Genomic DNA, 21,482 nt, shown 5'->3' with positions numbered 1-21,482 from the left:
TGGAGAAGTATTTGAGCGTCATATATTAATAATATATGATCTTTATTCGATTTTAACTTAACAAAAAGTACATTATAAATGGGACAATATTTAAGTTAATTTTTAAAGGGTGGATGTGAAACATTTTTTGTGCTAAAAAATAATTACTAATAAATTATGTTCTGGCCATTTTATTTATACATGATTGATTTATACGTGGTTAAAAGTAAATTTGGGACATGTTAACTTTTTTTGTAGTAAAAACCAACACTAATGATTATTTCTTATCAATAAAGAGAGGCGGTGTTTGACAGTAGATGAATGCAATTAATTAAAGAATACTAATTAAACAATGCTTATGAATTACTACAGGGATGTGATTTAATTTGCCCATTCACCAATGAGTATTCTCATTTAGTGAGCAAACTGTTTTAAAGCCTAATATTTTTTGTCTAAATATGTACATTTTACAAACCTTTTTTTTTTATTCTCAATGTTTATTTCCATTGTATTATTTTCTAATTTAAAAAATTCTCCGTCCCCTCTATTGTATCTTCACATGTAGTCTTCGTCCAAAACTTTCCTCCTGCTGATTCCCATTATTACAATATATTTTTGATATATGGCAAAACCCCATTTATTATAAAGCTATCACCAGGACTACCTATCTAAGCCTTTGGCTTCAAAATAAAAGAAAAACAAAATAAATAAAAAAATTCTATATCTAAAGAAAAGCTAATTGTTAACTGTAAATTATGAAAAGGTCAAACTCAGACAGAAATTCTCTCATTTTATTAGTTTTTTCCCCCACAGAATTCCAAACCTTTAAAACTTACAAGGTATACAGAACTGACAGCTTCCTGAATATTCATAAACCGGTCAAATATATTATGTTCTAATTACAGCGTTTCATCTGCTTAATAGAAAGAAAATATGCGCCTTCATATTACCCATCCTCTCCAGACCAACAAAAAAATCCAATCAGGAGTTTAAATGATGATCAGACTCCATAAAATCTCAAAGCATTTAGAAGATGCATGCTTGGTACCATGGTAGGACATGTCCGCCATGCAGATATACATTCTTTCTCACTTTTCAGCTCAGATCGCACAGAGATTACAAACCCCAAAACATTTTCTTATATTCTTAATATAATTATAATTAATATATATAATAATATAATTCTTAAAACTGAACCTTATTTAATTGCACAACTAGGAGTGGTAGAATGTTTTCATGCAAAGACAGGCTCCTGTACCAACCCAGGTCAGTATTTACAAAACATATCTATGGGCAAAAAAAAAAAAAAAAAGGAACAAAAAGATGGCAAAAGATTTAAGGTGACATCTATATTAAATTAGCAGATTAATGACAACACATGTAAAAAAAAAAACAAAAAAACAAAACAAAACAGCATGAAAGATTTCTACAGGGTAATTTTGAGACAGGATATGAAACAACGTGAAAACCAAACGTTTGACTTTTAAAAGGGGATTTCTGTCGACTATGCTCAATATTAAATATTGTGTCATAAGATGGCAACTGGCATGTGTGGCAATGTAAACCTTAGTTTACTATAAACACACAAGAAAAAAAAAATCCATACTAGTGTTTTGGCTCATGCTGTTCTGCACTGTGGAGCCTCTTCTGCTGTTCTCTCAGGTTTCAGTTGGCTGTAGAACAAACAGGAGCTCACTTTACATTTCCTAAATGTGACATATATGCTTCCTACTGGTGTCCTGCTATGATGAGACGTTTTACAACATTTACAGCGATTTTATTTACGTGGCAAATTGACGTTTTTTTCACCTGCCTTTTCCAGTGGCGCTAAGTTGTGATAACGTTACTCTAAAATCTATACATTCTGAGAAAGATAACTTTTTGTTTTTAACAAACGGAACAAACTAAAACAAAAAATAATAGTGTAAAAAAGAGGGTTTATTTCCAGCTGGATTTATCAAAAGCCAACTGTTGGGATTGGCTGGTACACACTTTTTCAACAAACCCCCAAACTACAGCGGGCCTGGATCGATGAAGCCTCTTTAGACTTCCATCCAGAAACTATGAGATCTTTGGATCCTACAGGATAGGAACACAGGGAGGTACAGTACGGGTGAGAGCAGAGGAAGACTCGGGTGAAGGTGCTCCTGGTGAGGAAGGTCTAGTTGATGCAGTCCATGATGTGGATCTGCAGGGAGTCCAGGTCTGGAAGGATCTCGTTGCATTTGGGGCAGGCGTGTTCAGGAATGTTGCCCTGGTTCCAGTCGGTACCTGAATCACACCCACAAGTTAAGAACGCTCTCAGGGATTTTACTCCGTTGGCTATGTCAAAGGAAAATGTGGGGCTTCATCAGCAGAACTAAACCCAGCTTACCTCTTCCTACAAGACTTGCATCAGGTCCATGAGAGCCGGATCCAGTGGATCCGTGTCTGCGCTGCATTTCATTCAGAGAACGCCTGGAGGACAGCAAGAGAGGATCAGATACAGCCGCTGGAGGTCGTTGGGATTAAAATGACCAAAAGAGGGAGACAAAGTCCATTGTTTTTGTTGGGTGAGCTGAGAGCAGGGCGTCTCCTGTGTGAGCGCTGCGTACCGGCCCAGTGAGTCCATGTCCTGCTGCAGCTGCGTGTTCTGCTTCTTAATGAACTCCAGCTGCGCGGCCAGGCGCTCCTTCTCCTCGTGCAGCTTCTCCCTCGCCGCTCGCTCCGCGTAGAAGTCCGAGGAGTACACCTCGGCCTGCGGGCCGGGACAGAACCGAAACCGTCAAACAGGCTTTAGAAAAAACTACAAGCTCAGGTCATCCAGTCACTTTACTCTCCACAGGCGTTCCAACTGGAAGGAAGACAGACTGGGACCGGGAAAGAATTTCCTCAATAGTTACTAATCATCCCTCTCTTCATTTTAGTTTCTGTTTCGTTTTGTATTTGGTGTGTCATCCTCTAGTCTGTAAAGCAGGCAGTGGATTAAACTGGGAAAAGCCAGTCTCTGTTTGTCACTCTCCACCATGCTGGTTATTATTTAAATAGATCTATTATGTGGACCTACTGGTTTTCTGTTCCAGGTTGGAGTAAAAAAAAAATGCTGCTGCACTTGGAAAAGTAAAAACTGTGCTTGTGCCATTAAAAACAGCGTTTTTAATTATTATTTTCTTCTTATTACCGCAAAAAAGACTCACAGGCCAAAAAAAAACATGACAAGAAACAGCTGGTGGAGGGCGTGGCCTATCGTCTTTTCACATCGCCGTGTTTTCCTGGGTTCATTTTGTTTTCTAACCACATGCACCAACCTGAGCCTGGAACACAGAGATGGTCTCCAGCTCCTTCTCCTTCTGGAACATCTCCTGCTTCATGTCGTCGATCTTGTTCTGCTTGACGGCCAGCGCCTCCTCTGCAGCGGTGAGCCGCTGCTGCAGGTCCTCCACCAGGTTCCTCTCCACCATGTGGGACTGCAGGACAGCGCAGCATGTTGGCATTTAGTCAGAGGAAAAACCAGAAAACACCAGAGGGACCCTCTGAAAACACACCTCCTTTCTCTTCTTCTCCTCTTTGAGCTCGTTGTAGTCCTCAAACAGTTTGGTGTACGCGTCCTTCAGCTGAGCCAGGTTGTTCCTGTGAGGAAGAGGAAGGAGCAGGACCGTCTGGATGAGTCCAAAAACGTTTTAAAAACAACTTCATGTTGGGGTTGAAAAACGTCTCACAATATAAGCATTTCATATCAGTCCATGTTGATAATTAATGATTATTTTTTGGTTTTAAATATCTGAAATACTGCCAAGCTTATGAGACGACCTTTTCTGTTTTATCCAGTTTTCTCTCCACTCTGGTTTTTTTTTTTTTGTTTGGAGGCACAATGGCGAAATATGAAACTGCTGCTTCGCAAGTTACTCAGCAGGCTGTTGCTAGGTAACCAAAGAGTGAGTGAGTTAGTTGATAACTTTGGATAGCTCACCATGAGAGGCTGAGCAGCGAAAGCCTTTTGCTTGCCTACATCCCCCAGAATGCTGTGCGGTTCTGGATCAAAGTTCAGTGAAATTATTAGCTATTCTATCGGATTTATTGATATTGATGAGGTCTCTATAGCGATATATATTGTTATTAATTTACCATGCATTCCCACTTCAACGTTTGCCAAATAAAATCTCAAAAGTGCGGCATGCATATACATTCAGCTCCCTCTATTTCTGCTACCTGCTTTTAGAAGTTATATGTTTTTTATAAATACTTCTCTGTAATTCAGCTCAGGCTCGATCAGATTGGCTGTTTAGCTTGTGAACATCCATTTTCAAGTTTTGCTGCATATTTTCAATAGGACTTAGATTTGAACTTTGACTAGGCCAATCTAATCACTGTCACTCTTGGTTGTGTATTTATTGTCAGTCTTGCAAGTCAGTCTGGACCTCCATCGACTTTCTCCAGATGAACTGGAAACATCCCCACAGCATGACACTGCCATCGCCCATAGCAACGGTGTGCGGTTGGTCTGCACCAACCTGTCGTCGTCGGCCTTCTTCTGCTCCAGCTGGCTCTGCGCCTGCAGGCTGCCCAGCTGTAGCTTTAGCCGCTCGTTCTCTGCCTGCACCGCCTGCTTCTCCAGCAGCTGGGCCTTCAGCGTGGCCACGTCCTGCTCCACCTCCCGACACCTGACACACACACATAAAGTGGTCATCTTTCTGTTGTTTGTGTGTCTGTTTCCTGGTTGTGATGCACACAGAGTTAGCATAGCGGGCTAACCTGTCCTGCAGGTTCTTCTTCATGCCTTCAGCTTCGTCCAGCTTGCTCTGCGCCTGCTGCAGGTCCCGGAACAGCGTCCTCACCTGAGACTTGAGGTTCTCCACCTCAGACGCCGCCTGGAGCAGAGACAGTCTAAACACAACCTGCTGCTGCTGGAGGAAATGAATAAACACACACAGACACACACCTTCTCCTCCTTGGCAAGGTCTTCCTTCGCCTCCGTCTGGGTGGTCTTCATGGTTTTCTCCACTTTATGGTTCTTCTCCTCTAGATCCTGGATTCTGTTGGATAAAATCAGACAAACTGTAGCAGAAGAAACGTGACAATGTTTTGTGTTAAACCGCCGACTCATCAGTCCTTTAAAGGTTTCTCAGCGCAGACATTTATCACATTGTTTATCATTTATCGGAAAAAATGTCATCTTTGATTCATCATCGTCATGATTAATTTGAATTACTGATATGAAACCAAAAACAAAATCGACTATGACTGGAAAGGCTATATTTGCAATCGTCAACAAATATCAGCAAATAATAAAATATGACTAAATACTAGAGATGTGCCGATCAGGTTTTTTCCTGCCGATACCGATCACCCATGAGGGCCGATCACCGATACCGATCACATAATTGTTTTTTGGTTGTTTTTTTTTTTTTTTTAATCATAAACACTACCGGTCACATTATTTGGAAAAGGGAACCATGAATTCACCTTAATTTAGACAAAAACTTGTTTTTAATAACTTTTTCCAAGAAGAAAACTAAACAAAACAGGCATTGTGCAAATTGTACTGCTATCAGTAATACTATCTTTAACAGACTGATAACATATGAAGGCTCTGAAGAGGCTAAATAAAACCTCTCAACATTGCCAAAAAAAATTCAAGTATAAAACTTAAAATTCAAAGGCAAATACAGGATCCATTACAATAAAGTTACTGAATGAAACCTTCCTGATATCATGGCGGCTAGCTGATTACTGCTAGTTCTGATTGGCTGTTTCTGACTGAGCGGAGTAATTATGCAGAGCAGGGAGGAGATCGATTATTTTTTCAGAGATTATCTGTCTCATGTTAGGACAGCGAAATTTTTAATACTTATGTAGAATAAATTTTTTAAGTTAGATGCTGCAGCTTTAAGCAGAGGTTCGGTGTGAGAGTCACTACCAGGTGGAGCAGAAGCGACGCTCCGTCTGTGAAATATTACTACCTGTAGCGTAGCAGCAATTCAACAGCGAGAGCAGAACCAGCATCTTACATCGCAGCTCGAAGACTTAAATAATTTTGCAGGTTATTTGTTTAGCTTTCTGACCGTCATGCTAATCCGGGTGAGTGTTTGTAGCTGTGCGCTGCTTTACCTGCTATCTGATCCTCCATATGTCTTTTTTACTGCAGTGAGCCTCGATGTAGCCAAACTCCGTCAAGTATGACATTGTTTTTATGTCGTATTAGCTTCGTTGTGTTGATACATTTTGACCTGCTTCAATTTTCCGCCGCAACACGCAAACTTCTCCATTCACTCAGTGTGTTATAGTTCCACATCGCTTAGGATTTGTTGCTGCGTGTTTGCGCAGGGTGAAGGAAAGAGGAAACCAGCTGCACAGGCAGGCTGAGAAATGAGAGGCAGGTGATCGGTATCGGCAACAAGAGACCGTGATCACCGATCATCGACCACACACTTTTTCACGGAAATCGGCCGATTATGATCGGTGGCCGATCGATCGGCACACCTCTATTAAATACAACTGCTGTGCTCAGCTTAGTGAAATAAATCACATTTGTTTTAAGTAAGTGGCACCCACTGTAGATGGAAAACAAGAGGAGTAAATTTACACAAAGATGAATCTGAGAAACTTTCTAGAAAATATTGGACTTTTGAAAAGTTTTGGATTTTCAAACATGGAAAAAATGTGACTTTTCAAACTCAGAAATTTGCAAGTTTTTTTCCAGAAAATCATGAAAAACTATCACCAGAAAAATAAGTAATAATGTATATTTCTAATCATAATCTTCTTCATCATCAAAATAGTACCGTCCTATATCGCGATCTAATTATCGGTCCACATGGTTCTGTACCTGGCAGTGCAGGCCTGCAGCTCGCTCTGCAGCTGCTCACATCTCTGCGTCTCGTTCCTCAGCGACTGCAGCAGCCGGCTCACCGTGGCCTCCTCGTTCTCCTGCCGTGACGTGGTCATGCTGACGTCGGGGCGCCTGATGCGCTCCGAGCCGCACGTTTGGTTCACGTCTTCCACACCTGCATCCTGAGATGGGACACAGTGACACATCAGTATTTCCCCACACAGTTCTACATGTTGTAATAGCACTTTTTCCCCCAACACAATTTTCCTGACTCCTCAGTTCTATTAGTCCATTTTTAAAGTCCAAGTAGAAAACTTCCAAATTTATGGTTGGTTGGATGAAACTGTACAGGAATTATTAGTAATAAATCAGTTCCTGTTGTGTGAGTGACTGGGTATGTTACTGTGTGTATGTGTGTGTGTCTCCTCACCGACACCCTGATGATCTCGATGAAGGAGTCGTCCTCGGCTCCCTGCTCGGCCTTCAGCTGCAGTTCAGAGTTCAGGGCCACCAGATCGTTCTTCTCTGCCTGCAGGCGGGCCACCTGGGCGCGCAGGGCGCCGGCCTCCGCGCTCTGATTGGACCACACCGTGACACACGTCAACAACATGACTCCCGATACGGTCCGACTGCGGCTTCGGCTGGGAGACAACCAGCAGAAGGATGAAACATGTGGGTGTGGCCCTGACCTGAGCTCCGCCCCCTGCCTCCGGCTTCTTGCCAAGCTCCTGGTTCTGGACGGTCAGCGTCTCTATGCAGCGCCGGGCCTCCTCCAGACGCTTCTCCAGGAAGTCCTTCTCCTGCCGCTGCTTCTCCTTCCACACCGTCAGGCCCTCGAAGCGCTCCTTCATGGTCAGGTTGGTCTGACGCAGCGCCTCTGGTGGACGGAATGTGAAGCGCGAAATCTCAGCCGTCGTGTTTCTGTGTTTCAGTTTCAGTGAAACCCGCCCCGTATGAAGCCGTTTTAAACCTCTCACCTTTCAGGTCGCGGTTCTCCTGGATCAGGATGTTCATCTGCTGCACCGTCTCCTCCAGCGGGCCCGGCTGACCCGGAGGGCGGGGGACGTCTCCGTTCACCATGGGGCCTCCTGACGCCATGCTGCCGACTGGGAGGAGCCAGAGATTAGCTACGTTACGTCACTTCAACACCAAACATCTCAATAAATCTAAAGAAGATGATGTATACTTTCAATTAAAATAAAAGTTAAGCGTTAGCTTGTGATGTATTATTCCATTGGAGACGAGTTCTAGGTCTTAAATGCATTAAAAAAATGATTGAGATGTTTTTATTCAGGAATTCTTATAAATACTTCTGAATTAGAAAAAAAATGTCAAACTATTAAACTTAGTTGAAAAATCCTTTATTTATTTTGGTAAAAGCGAAACATCCTGACAGCAAATGCAGAATTATTTTGAGGTGTTTTTAGATGTTAATTAGCTATTCTCAGTTGTAAAAAGAATACTATGTTGCTGTGGTTACTCATCATAGCTGTCCGAAAGTGAAAAAAACAAAACACAGCATCTAGAAGTAGAGGGAATACTTGTCATTTAAGTAATAAAAACCAAAAAAATATTAACAAAATTCTACAAAAAAAACCGTAATAATCTTAGTGTTATATAATTTTATCAGCAGTAATAATAAACAAATGCTGTTTTTCTGAACTATGTAATAGCAACAAAATCATATTTTTGCAAATACCTCAATATTGTGAAGCTATTGTGGCATTTTTGCTCAAAGTTACGATGTTGAAGAACCTTACATCATCTTAAAGTAACAGGCGCCAAAATTAGACCTAACATTTGAAATAATCCATAATGAAAAAAAGACTGTTTTTCAATATTGTCAATGAAAAATAATAATACATTTCAATATTTAGTTTTGAATGAATGGTTCAGATTGTAATTTTATTTCAGCAGCAGCCTGTTCGATAATAGTAATAGGAAAAAAAAAATCCATGTGAAAAAAAAACATAATATAATTGCTTCTAGGAAAAAAAAAAAAAGAAAAGTACTCAGAAGTAACCGGAGGCAGCTGTCATTTATTGTATCTGGAAAATTCTTATCTACCACATTTAAAGTACAGCGTAAATATGAAAATGTCAGACGTCACAACAGCACCCATGATTATAGTGATACAAATCTGCAGCACGTGAGTACGGTGTCCTACGTATCCCAACAATGTTCTGCCTGAGACACACCTACCAAAGCTCAAGAGTTCCCCCAAACACTTCAATATAATACACAACTTAATGTTATCTTCCCCGTATTTTTTTCTTATTTTGAATTTCACACAGGCTTAAGCAAACACAGAGTTGAAATAAACTTGATTCGATTTTGTTTTTTTCAAGATGTTAAGTGTTGGAATACAGCAGAAATCCACTTGGTTTTTGGCTTTGCTCTAAATAGCGTTAGCTCTACACAGATAAGCTAGCCTTAAAAGAAAAATGCTAAGAAAGCCATCTGCTGCTGGTGCTGATAATTTTTAACACACCTTTAAACACTAAATCAGGGTAAAATAAAATCTAAACGTCTTTTAAAATTTGTGATATCTCCAAACTGGAATGCAGTCCCATCCACTACCACATGGGGGCAGAGTATTCTAAAAGTTAATTTTCCACATGGCTCCTCAACCAAAAAGAAAAATGAAATGGTTTGACTGGATTATTTTCCACAGCTTTCTTCATATATTCCCCAATATTTTTTGCCGGATTTAAATTTGAACTAATTTCAGAACGTGCAACGATTTATAAGTACTATGGGATGCCTTAAGATCGATGCTTTTTAGTACACACCTGAAGCATTTGGGTCAAAACCGCATCATATTTGGAACTATTAATAACATCCATGCTAACAAAAAGGCTAATTCCAATTGAAGAAAAGTACCGTCAGAGCATGATGCTGCCACCACCATGGTTTTCTTTTGGTGATTTCTTTGTGGCCCGCAAGTTTAAATTTGGTTTCATCAGAGCAGCATACCCATTTACACAAAGTTCTGAAGGTGTGGTTGTTTTGTTTAAAAACGTGTACCCTTCTCCTGCTTGATACCTTTGTAGAATGACAGAATGTTGATCCTTTGTCACTTCTTTGGGCATCTGGATGCAAATGGCCAATTTTTTTATTTTTATTTATTTTTGAATCCTGATGGTACAGCTCAACTTAAACTACAATAAATAAGATTCTCCCTAATTTAAGGCAGGTAGCAACCTAACAAGACTGAAAAGACTGAATGCGGTTTAAGGGTGTAAACACTTACATAATCAAGCAGCTTATTATTTTCCAAAACCTTTTTTTTTTTTCCTCTAACCGATTTATTTGCTTTTTAATTGAATTGTACAAAATATGTCACATCATGAGTGCAAAGTAAGACTTTTGCTATAACGACGGTGCTACTGATGATGCACGAAACACGTGCCTGTTTAAGCACCGGAGGTTATTTTTCTTACGCGTTTTCTACCTATAAATGTTGGCGATTAACAAGTTTACAATGGCGTTTTGTAAGAGAATAATGTAAAACATCATCGCCCTGATTAAGTGACTCAGCTCAGATGACCTAATCAGCTGATCGAGACACATTTCTTACAATAACAGAAGCAAAAGCTGGCATAGTCAACTGGCTTGACAAAAATGAACAATAAATAAGCAAACGCCTCCCAAAAGGGTATTCAGCCAATTATATCACTGTAAACAATCAGTGCATATGCATAACTTCCTTATGACGCCGCAGTAAAAACACCAACTGGATGAAGCTACTTAAAACTAGCAGTAATTAAATTGTAGCCATTAAAAAAAAAACCCTCTGCGGCGATAAAATACATAAATGCCATGGTTTCCTGAGTTTCTCTTACTGGGAAACGATATGTTACTTTCACTTTAATTAGGTCAGCCTAACGTGTTTGCAACTTTCAGTTAAACACCACAAAAAAAAAAAAAAGTTAGCCCCAAGTGAAACACGCGGTGTGGTTTGAGTAGAGCCAAACTGCGTCACAACAAAGCTAAACAAGTTTAAAGGTTTTAACTCACCTGCTTCCAGCTGTCGAAACGAATCTCAACCCAGCTATTCGGTCTGACAACACGGACAGACTCAGAAAGGGGCCGAAATGAGTCAACCAAGCCTCTGTTGATGAGTCTGGTTGGTGAAGTCGTAAAGTTTCCTCCTGAGCGACAAAACTATAGTGGTTTCCGTTGGAGACTTTCAAAATAACATACGAAACCCACACACATGAATGCTAATACTTGGGGGTGCTGCGTGCTGTAGAGGTAGAGCGGGCGCCCGTTATTCAGAGGACACAGTCCTCTGAACCGTCCTGGGTTCGATTCCCCCAACATGGAACCTTTGCTAATCCGTAAAGAAAAAAATTGTGTTAGCATTTGCTATGAAATTGTGCAGCTTCACTTCCTGTTTGGATCATTGTGAACACTGCCAACTTCAGAGAACGGTGACTTGGGTTTTTCACAGAGGTTTCCGTTTCCTCTACACGGCGTTAAAGACCAGAGCGTAGATCTGACAGTGAACAGCGCCTCCCACAGCCACTGAGCGTCTGGTGAACGTCGATCAACATGCTATATACATCAGCGAAACTCTAACGTGAAGGTCACGTGGCAAGACATCAGCTGATAACGGGAAATCCCGACATTTGTCACCTCCAAGAGACACAGTGGGGGGGGTTCCCTTAATCAAAAATCGATTGATAAAAATAATATAATGTCCTGTTTTAAACAATAAATGTTCAACGTTGGGTATTCAAGTTATATCTGGCTAGTCTATATGCCAGGTATAACTTGTACTTATGTATTTTTGGAATGCAAAAGTACATAATGCTGTTTTTTATGTACATAAATAAAAGTGTAAATTAATAGATCTCAAAATGCGTTTTAAAGAATCTCTGTTTAATATAGATGAGTCCAGATCAAGTCTTTCCTGCCTGTAGTTTCACACACCAATATGGGTGTGATAAGCTAAAAGATGGGGCTAAGGGAGGTGACCATAAGCAAGGAAAGTTACAATGAATTCTAACGTGGTTTAAAAAGTTTTTAATGTATTCAAGCTGCAGGAACAAAAATGACTAGTGTTAATGTACAACAAAGTGTTTTTCTCAGTAAAAAAAACTGTTGAGACCCTTTTCTGGTTTTCCCATGTCCTGGATGGCTGAGAACCTGGTAGGTGAATATCTGGGAAGTATCATAACTTCAATTTAACGCTCAAAGCACCAGGGATTTTATGGAAACATATTCAGATTTGAATGTGTGGTTTTAAATGTTCTACGTTGAAGAAATAAAGGCATTCCTTCTTTCCCAGAAAAGTTCCATAGTAAATAAATATCGGGCAAAATGGCATCCATGGGACTTTTCAAAAGTCAAAAACACAGCTGACCAAAGAGAACACGAGCACGTTACATTTACCGAAAAGGCATCTCAGTGTCCTTGAGGCCCCAGGGGAAACTATTCTGTGGCTTGACAGACCTCTGATTCACTCAACAAGAAACAAAAAAAAAGACTGTCTTGGATTGGCCTAGTCAAAGTGTGAGCTTAAATCCAATACTGGATCATGACCTTAAACGTGCCATAAGTAAAAACAGTTTACTCATGGCCCAAGAGCTGGAGGGGGGGAATCCTCCAGTGACGTAACAGATTTGTCATCAGTAAAAACAAGCGCTGGATAAGCCGGTTTTCTTGCCATGAAAAGGCCTCTGAACGTAGGAGATTCTGATTCATTTAAATCCTCACCTTCACATTTCACACTAATGTCCGCTAGATGGCAGTGCTGTTCAGGTTTTGAACTCAGCTGAACTGTGTTCTTCAGTGTATTTTGAGACGAAATACTTAGCGGTATAAATTTAGTAAACACTTGCAGACAGATTCAGTCAGGAACTGTTCACGCGTATCTACGTTCACAATATCTATTTGTATTTTTGTAAGATTGTTGTAATCCCACACTAATTGCTAGGGTTGTAAAATAACACACGGATGAGTATCTTGGAGCGTACCAAGAAACCATTACTGTTACTACCGAGTTTCTTGTAAATATGATTTCCGTAGTTCTTTTAATTTAAGCAGAAAATATGATGGCATATTTTCTGCTTAAATTTTATATTGTGCTATATTAAAGTGTACTTCTTCTTAGTATAATATATTATTTCCATCATTCCTACATTAAATATCAGCACTTTAAATAATATTTACAGAAACAAACAGAAAAAACTAAATGCATTGTACTAGTAGTACTAATAATATAAAATAACGTTAATGATAATAATAGTTTGTTGCGATAAAATGTATGTTTTCTGCTTTACATGTCCACCAGAGCAGATGGGAAGCCCAAATACCTGAGGTGTCCATCAGTCAGTGAATGCAGCACAGACTGCCTGAAGTTTCCGATACTGAAAGGTGTGTTGATGTCAGAGCGCTGGCCGTTTCAAAGCCTTGTTTTAGATGACTTCGGACAGCATCCTCCAGCGCTCAGGTCATAGCAAAACCAAACCAAACCAAACTGTAGATACATCTGTGCGCATACTTTACATACCTGTAGTATAGAATCAGTTACGGGAAAACAACAGTTTAAAAATAGTATAAAACGAGCAAAACCTCTCCAAAACACCAGCAGTAAAATTTAGAGAGTTTTCGGAATGATCTCCTCGACTTTACTCCTTGCGACGCTGTGCGTTTGTGCGCAGTTGGACACTTTGGACACTTTTACGCACGGCTGCCAGTTGCCCTCCGAGTGGCGGCCGCTGAGCGAGGGCTGCCGGGCGGAGCTGGCGGAGATCATCGTGTACGCTCGGGTCCTGGGGATCCACCGGGAGCCGCCGGGCTTCGGAGCGGGCAACGCGCACAACTCGCTGCCACTCGGCTACGGCTACCTGAGCGCGGAGGAAGGGCTGCTGTACTCGGCGGAGGTGGAGCTGCTGTGCGACCAGGCCTGGGGCAGCATGCTGGAGGTGCCGTCCGGATCCAGGCTCAACCTGACCGGGCTGGGGTACCTGTCCTGCCAGTCCCACACCGTGATGGAAAATTACTCCTACTTCTTCTTCCTCAGGTGCGGTGCTACGATGATTTAAATCTCGTCTCAGATCAGAGCCACGGGATTCTGAATGTCCTCTCGCTCTTGTCCTGTCTGCCCTCCTCCTAAGGATGGATGAGAACTACAGCATCCTGCCTCATGGTGTGAACTTCCAGGATGCAGTCTTCCCTGACACGGTGGAGAACAGGCGCACCTTCTCCAGCCTTTTCCAGTTTTCCAACTGCAGTCAAGGGAGCCAACCGTTCCACACCTTCAGCCCAGAGTGGGAGACCCAGGAGGACAGCAGGGTAAGAGGCTGTGTGTCCGGAGAGCCACACTGGACTTTTTATAGTCTATGCTTTGATACATATGGTGGGGAAGTAAGAAGTCAAGTTGATTTGTGCAGCACAGCAACCATGTGCAACCAGTTATAGAAACAAATCCTTAAAATAAGTAATAAACGTTAAATTTTGTCAAATGCCGTCATCAAAATCCTCAAGCAAATGTACATCAGATATATTGGTCAAGTTATTAAGAATAAAAGGAAGCTCTAAACGGGCGTGTTTTAAGTCTGGATTTAAAGGAACTCAGTGTTTCAGATGTTTTGCAGTTTTCTAGAAGTTTGTTCCAGATTTGCGGGCCATAGAAGCTGAAAGCTGCTTCTCCGCGTTTGGTTCTGGAGATGCAGAGTAGAACCAGAACCAGAACCAGAACCAGAAGACCTGAGAGGTCTGGAAGGTCGATCCAACACCAGCAGATCTTTAATGAGTTTTGGTGCTAAGCCGTTCAGTAATTTATAAACTAACAATAAAAACAAAACTAAAACATACTTAAATTAGAGATATAATACCCTTTGTTTTTGAATTCTTCTGCGCCTAAAAATGAACCAAAGTATGAAAAAACTAAAACTGCTTCTGTAACTAAACTAAACTGAAACCTAACATTTAACTAATAATAAACTAGAAAATGCACTCTAAAAACTAAATAGAACTAACTGAATTAGACAAACAAAAAGCCACAAGAAATAGAATGAAAAATCTAAAACTATTCCAACCCTGGTGGTGTGGAGGTCTGCTGAACAACATGGCAACCGTCAACAAAAGACTGAGACTTTCCATTTCACTTCTCAAGTGTGTCCAATGAACTCCCGTCCACACACACTTTAGTGTCTTCACAGCTGATGTCACAGAAAAGTTCTTCTTTTCTTGATTGGTCTATGTGTGTGTGCGTGTGTGTGCGTGCGCGCGCGTGTGTGTGTGTGTGTTTGAGTTGGGAGATGAAGAATAAGAAAGAACAAAGAGGGATGAGTGGGAAGAAAGATCCAGACCAGCAGGGAGGCATTTCTGCTCTGCTTCTGTACTCCTTTCCTTCATTACCCCAACACACACACACACACACACACACACACACACACACACACACACACACACACACACACACACACACACACACACACACGTGATAGCTACATATGAACACGCACACACACACACACACACACAACACACACACACACACGCACACCCCTCCACACACACACACACACGCACACACACGCATACACAGTGCGTGTGTTACTTTGTAAACTTCATTGTTTCACTACTGAGAGAATCAGGCAGCCCTCTGAGCATTCTCATAAAATGTTAATGTGAGTCTGACAAGTCTTAAAGGCGCGAACATGGCTGTTAGAGCCTGAGTTTTGCCTGACAATAAACTATTAACACTCTTTTAAAGGAATATTTATGCAGTTTGACGCCGTGCTGCTGTTACCACGGCTGTAAAATAGAGAGAGAGAGAAAACAAAACAAAACATGAAAAAGCGGCTCTGACTGCTACTGATAAGACGAGGCTTTGACCAAAAGTTAATTAAAGGCTTGGCAGGAAAGTGTTGCGGAGGAAGCCTCCTCTGTCCATCTGGTTCCCACGCACCTGAAACGACTAGCAAACCCCTTCCCTGCTCTAATATTAAGGGAATTTAAACCACAGTTGAAGAATATGTCAAAGCATCAAAGCACTTCCGATCATGATAACATCAAGTACGTAAGTGTGAGATCTTGAAATCTTGAACTGTTTTACCATGAATTGAACAAAAAAAAAAAAAGGCCTCTCCTTTCGTCTTGATCTCCTCCACATCCCCAAAGCAGAACAGCTGTTTGGTCTTGCCTTGCCTTTGGGTTATGGTCTCTACATGTGAAGGCTCATCCTCAGAATGAGCACAGCCTCTAAACCCCTGACCTATGACCTTCAGAGCAGAATAAAGGAGCACGCCACCAAGCATCTTGCCTACTGATTTGGTGGAGTAGCTGTGGTGCGCAGGTCATTCAGGACCGATGGAAGACATTACACAATCTTTGTTGATGATATTATAGCAGACGTTTAAGCTGCTGTCACAATGTTTACCACTACCAGGGTGTGAATGTGTGACCAGCTGGAGTCACCTATGCTAGAAAAAGTGCTACACAAGTACAAGCCAGTAACCATTTAATGCAATCCTGGTTGATTAGTGTGTGCACATTGGGATCAATAGTGTGGAATTAATTGTTGTTTTTCCTGTAAGTATTCACTTTTTGTTCATATTTAAGAATCAGTTAACCGTCTGGGAATGGAATTCCATTCCTGCATCTCTTCCCCCCAACTGGTCCGCTGACTGTTAGCCGAGTTAATCAGAAATTAGGTCATGATGTCAGTTTTACTTTCAGTTTCAGGCACCTGGCATCACAACGTGAGGGAATCTTCATTGACGCAGACAGAGCGTTTGCATAATTTTCCCATGAGATTAATTCGTTTTACTTTTGGGTCATTGCCGTGATATGACTGAAAGTAGTTTTTTTGTGCAGGTGGATGCGAAAACATAGATCAGCGCCCCCCACCTGCCCTCCAGGGAAGGAACATCAGGGTGAAGGAGCGACGCTCACTCGCTCTTCTATAGCAAGCAATTTAAAACACTAGTTTTTTTGTTTTCCTAAATTAATTTGGGGAAATTTACATGAACCTGAAGATAAATAGTGCTGAGGTATGTCTTTACATGTTCTCTAAAGAGTGTTTATCCAGATGACACCCAGCAGCAGGAGGGTAACACCCGGATGTTTTCACAGATGGTGTGTTTGCGTGTGTGTGTTCTGAAGGTATCACACTGAGCGCCTTGATATGAGCAGATCCCAGCTCAGCATGTACCTCAGTTTTAAAATCACGTGTGCACATTGTGCACATTGTGCATGTGTTCAATTTTAGAACAACCAGGCGCATGAACAGATAGATGCTATACATACTAAAACACCTGCCCTTTGACTTTTGGACAAAGTGCCCTTCTGAAATAGTTTTTTATTTTCAGTTTTTTTTCCCCTTTTCAGCCATATGAAAATTAGTGTATTTCACAAAACTGCTATGGAAAAACGTGTCGCATCAGTGATGTGACACGTTTTTTGAATACCAATGTGGTACTGGTGTCCTGTTCGATACCAGGAAAAGACAATGAAGACAACAGGAAGTAGCGGCAGGATAATGCATGTTTTTAAATGACTTAGATTATTCACGTGTGATTTCTTGTTTAATGGAAACGATGCACTTTTTGACATTAGTGAAACATCAAAGTTTTGCACACATTTGTAATGAAGACACAGCGTCTGATGTAGCAATACCACCTATCCAGGTATATCCGAAAAACATTCAATCCCTTTTAGGATGTATATAATTTGTTTACATGACTGTAGAGGGGTCAAAGTTGAACTGGATTATTTCCACACTGAGAGTTTAAGATTTCTGAAAACTCGTTCTTTTCTTCTTCTTTTCTTGTGCCAGGATCACTTTAGGATTAGTCAGGTACATGGCTCCATCAAACATGGACTGGAATATTCTACCGTTGATACAGATTCTTTATGATTTGTGAAACCTGTTAGCTTCTTCTGCCACCCAGTTCTGTTGTTAACAGCCCAAGATAAAGAGCTGGAGTCAATTTTCACAAGACATTGGCTTTTTCTAATACATCAGACAAAGACAATGTCTAATTTATTTTTGACCCACATGTAATGTTCGACACCACTGTGCCCTTTAGGGAGTGTGAACGCAACAGAAAGAGCAAAGTAATCAGAGTACATTACATATTTAGCTTCTTTTGCACGCACTCACCAGACAGTAGGCTGGACTTAGGCATGCAATCTAATTGGCCATATGCTAAGACTGTGGACAGGTCAGCATCTGCACATGTCAAGTCATGAGAATGTGATACAATAGCATGTGTGTGTGTGTGTGTGTGTGTGTGTGTGTGTGTGTGTGTGTGTGTGTGTGTGTGTGTGTGTGTGTGTGTGTGTGTGTGTGTGTTGTTTCAGGCATGTTGCTAATTGCAACAGACCTACTGATAGTAGAAGACCTTGAAGATTCTACAGTGCTTTGTTCTCGGATCCAAGAAGATTATAATAATGAAAACAAAGTTCACATGGAATGCCATGAAGCTTTCAAAATATTATCACAAAACCAAATGTTGTTTGGTTTTCATTGGTTCACACACAAGCAGTGACCACCGAGTGACTAGTGTAATTTCAGAACAAGTGATCACAAATAAGCCAATTCTAAGAAACCCTTACTCTATTAAGAATCAGAATCAGCTTTATTCGCCAAGTTTGTTCACACAAAGAATTTGACTTGGATTCTACTTTGGTCTTGTTGGAGATATTGAAAGACAAATAAACACAAAAAGGAAAGTAGATATTTATGGTGTTGATGTTCAGTCGCACTGTGGCAGCTCAGTTTTTCCAAAAAGTGCTTCGTCACCAGCTTGGCCGTTGCCTTCCAATGCATTTATGCTCAATACTCTGTTTAAGAATTAAATTCTGCCTATGGTTGTAGCTTGGAAATGGCAGCAGAGGAAGTGAATGAAGCCATTCAGTGTATGTTGACAATCCTTCCAAATAATGAGCAGTTAAAGTCGGAGCGAGGGGAATGTTTAAGACATTTTGTTACTGACAAAGATGTCGTCTAGCTCAAGGCTTCTCTTGTTGCAGTGGGGGATGGTTGTTTGTAGTGTACACAATTTACAGTAAGCGTCATCAAGCTGGCTCTTTACATACATCATGACCAAACATTAGCGATGGGGCACGATCAGATCCAATCGTTTGAAACTTCAACAGAGGCCACGCCTCCAGCAAGCAATCGTTTCTCAACGGTCAAGGGTCCAGGCCCTTTAAACGAAGCAAAACTTAGAACAAGGAGCTGGTTTTCACCAGACTATCATATAACCAAACTGAAAGTAAAAGTCTACACAGTTTGTGTCCAGGATATGTGGGGTCTGCAGACATGTTAGCTGCCCTTTTCCTTACCGTAGATCTTTACAAGTCTTGAATGGAAGGAAAGTCAACCCTGATGAGCTTTTCTGCAGACCTGATTGCTCATTGTAACCTGGACTTGTCTTGTTTTGTGGATGAGCCAAACCACACAACGTGGAAGATGACCAGCAGCTCCTCAGACAGGCTGTCCTTCTTAACCCTTGTGCGTGCGAGGACTGAGGCAAATGATACAAGTGATACAGGTGTGGGGTCGGTTGGACCCCATTTGTAAACACAAGGGTTAAGTCAGAGGTCCCTCAAATCCAGGCCTCCAGGGTGTTCTGCAACATTTAAGTGTGTCCCTGCGTCAAATAATGACCTGATTATTTGACGCAGGCTTGTTGAAGCAGAGGCATATCAGCAGGACACCGACCCTCAAGGTCTGGATTTGAGAATCCCTGCCCTAAGTTGTTGCAGGAAGTCCAGTTTCTTCTTCTGAACAAAATCCATATGCGAGGACCATCAGAGGTCACATGAAAGGGCTGTTCCTAGGAACCAGCAGTGATTCACAGCAGACATGTTGTTGTTGAGGATGGTAATGGATTTAGACAAGGAAGCGTTCTTGGTCTTCTGATGCTGAAGGAGACTGATTACATCTTCATCGTAGATCTTAAGTCTAGGCAGGCGGTGTAAAGAGAGGAATGTGGTTGGTACAAGGTTTTTCTTTTGAAAAAATGTATTGCTCCCCAAATATATTGTTAAAATTTTGTTCCATTTGTGTGAGCTCTGTATTGTGCATCATGTCTCATTGGTTGAACCTGCGGTTACCCTTTTGAAGTAGGGTTTGAAGAGTCTAAAGAGGTTGTCAACCAGGGTTACGGCAGGTTGTGGGGTGTCACCAGTGGCGCAAAAAGTGGGTATGCAACGCATAGGGGCGCAGCACCAGAGGGGGCGCCAAAACCCCGTCTGGAGGGGGCGGGATGTTTTCCCATACACTTCAGCGAGCCTTACGCTCCTTCACCTCACGCACATAACGAGGTAAATGTAGCGAGTTTTACCCTTCACGTATCGTCGCCTCGAGGGCAGGGGGGATGCATCGTTCCTTTACCCTGACGTTCCTTCCCTGGGGGTGGGGGCAGCGATCTATGTTTTCGCATCCACCTGAATAATGTGTAGTTGCGCCACTGGGTGTCACCCACTGAGATAAAAATCTAGGACATCCTAGGAAAGTATGTGGTTGTTAGACTAACTCTATAAACTCTCTAAGTATTTTTATAGAGTAGAATTGGGAACAGGTTGCATGTGTAGATAAATAATAGGACCCAAAGTTCCTATTTTTTCACCTCCTCACATAGCAGAACCTGATGTTGCGACAGCTGTTAGCTACAGCGGTTTGGTTTTACCACTCTGTTTTCCCCTCTTCTTGCTCCAGCTGCTGTGCTCCTCGGTGCAGCTGGCTCTGTTCGAGGAGGAGGAGCGGGGCCGGAAGCTGCAGGAGCGCCTGGCCGCAGCTGAGAGGAGGAACCGGCAGCTGAAGGAGCGCGTTGGCAAGGTGAAGCGCTCCCTGAGAAACGCCCGCAAGGCCGCACGCAAAGCAGAGCAGGAGGCACGGGAGCTGCAGGAGAAACTGAGGGCAGCGGAGAGGCAGGCGGGGCGTCACCTCAACGCAGTGACGCAGGAAGAGCCGTCACTGGGGCCCTTCACAGGTGCAGCGATACGGGAGAGGATGCAGTTTTGATTTTTCTTTTTTGTTATCTTCTAAATGGACCTAAAATTGGCTGTGGAGATGGAGAGACTGCGGGACAGTCTTTCTGCAAGGGACTAATACCTTTTATGAGTGAATACTCCAAATGTTAAAGTATTCATCCAGATCATTTTCTTGTAAATAAATTTCAAACTTCACGACTCAGTGCTAGTCAAAATTTATTTTTGCAGCTTCTCATCTTTGATCATAGAGGCTGTTGACGCCCAACAACAATTCTTGATAATTCCTTTGGCTATGATCATGACTCACAAACATAAAAATGCTTCTTTTCATCTCTTCGTCTCTAATTGCTAATTGCGTTGCATTGGGGTATTTCTTTGTTCTCTTTGTCGTCCAAGATGGTGGACAGTAAGTGATGTTGCGTTCCATTTGTAGTTGGAAATTACAACTTCCCAAGTCGGATAAATCTCCTGATACGCTTCCTGAATTCAGACTTCCCACTCGGAATGTGGGCGAAGTGCCAACTTCGCCCACTGGGGGTCTTCTCCCAGTCCCGACTTCTCATTTCAAAATGGCCTCTTCTCGTGTCGACAACAGTAAGCACGTTGAAATCCTGGCTTCTCAACTGGAACACGACTTTTTCCAGTGTGACGTCAAACCCAGCTCCACGTTTTGATGTAAATAGAGCGCAGCATTAGCTGACATGCTACTACTGCGAGCACAAAGCTACGTTCT

The 21,482-nt window shown here is 41.8% G+C and overlaps 2 protein-coding genes across 2 annotated transcripts; one reads left to right on the top strand and one right to left on the bottom strand.

Moving 5' to 3' along the window:
• Nucleotides 1-756: 756 nt before the first annotated feature.
• On the bottom strand, nt 757-11,373 carry optn (optineurin). Its single transcript, XM_008401453.3, has 13 exons — nt 10,808-11,373; nt 7,765-7,893; nt 7,477-7,664; nt 7,218-7,361; nt 6,785-6,969; nt 4,898-4,991; nt 4,711-4,826; nt 4,470-4,619; nt 3,504-3,588; nt 3,267-3,425; nt 2,574-2,716; nt 2,354-2,436; nt 757-2,250 (listed from the first exon to the last, which is right to left on the bottom strand). Exons 2-13 carry the CDS (start codon nt 7,883-7,885, stop codon nt 2,141-2,143), a joined length of 1,578 nt encoding a protein of 525 aa, XP_008399675.2. The 5' UTR covers nt 7,886-7,893; nt 10,808-11,373; the 3' UTR covers nt 757-2,140.
• Nucleotides 11,374-13,155: 1,782 nt separating this feature from the next.
• On the top strand, nt 13,156-20,951 carry ccdc3a (coiled-coil domain containing 3a). Its single transcript, XM_008401452.3, has 3 exons — nt 13,156-13,820; nt 13,915-14,092; nt 20,475-20,951. Exons 1-3 carry the CDS (start codon nt 13,411-13,413, stop codon nt 20,778-20,780), a joined length of 894 nt encoding a protein of 297 aa, XP_008399674.2. The 5' UTR covers nt 13,156-13,410; the 3' UTR covers nt 20,781-20,951.
• Nucleotides 20,952-21,482: the final 531 nt, after the last annotated feature.

The sequence above is a fragment of the Poecilia reticulata genome, chromosome 23, assembly GCF_904066995.2.
Source record: "Poecilia reticulata chromosome 23, P_reticulata-male-v2, whole genome shotgun sequence".
In the NCBI taxonomy this organism is placed as follows: domain Eukaryota; kingdom Metazoa; phylum Chordata; class Actinopteri; order Cyprinodontiformes; family Poeciliidae; genus Poecilia; species Poecilia reticulata.
The sequence above is the reverse complement of the archived record's forward strand: the minus strand, read 5'-3'. Positions and strand labels throughout refer to the sequence as shown.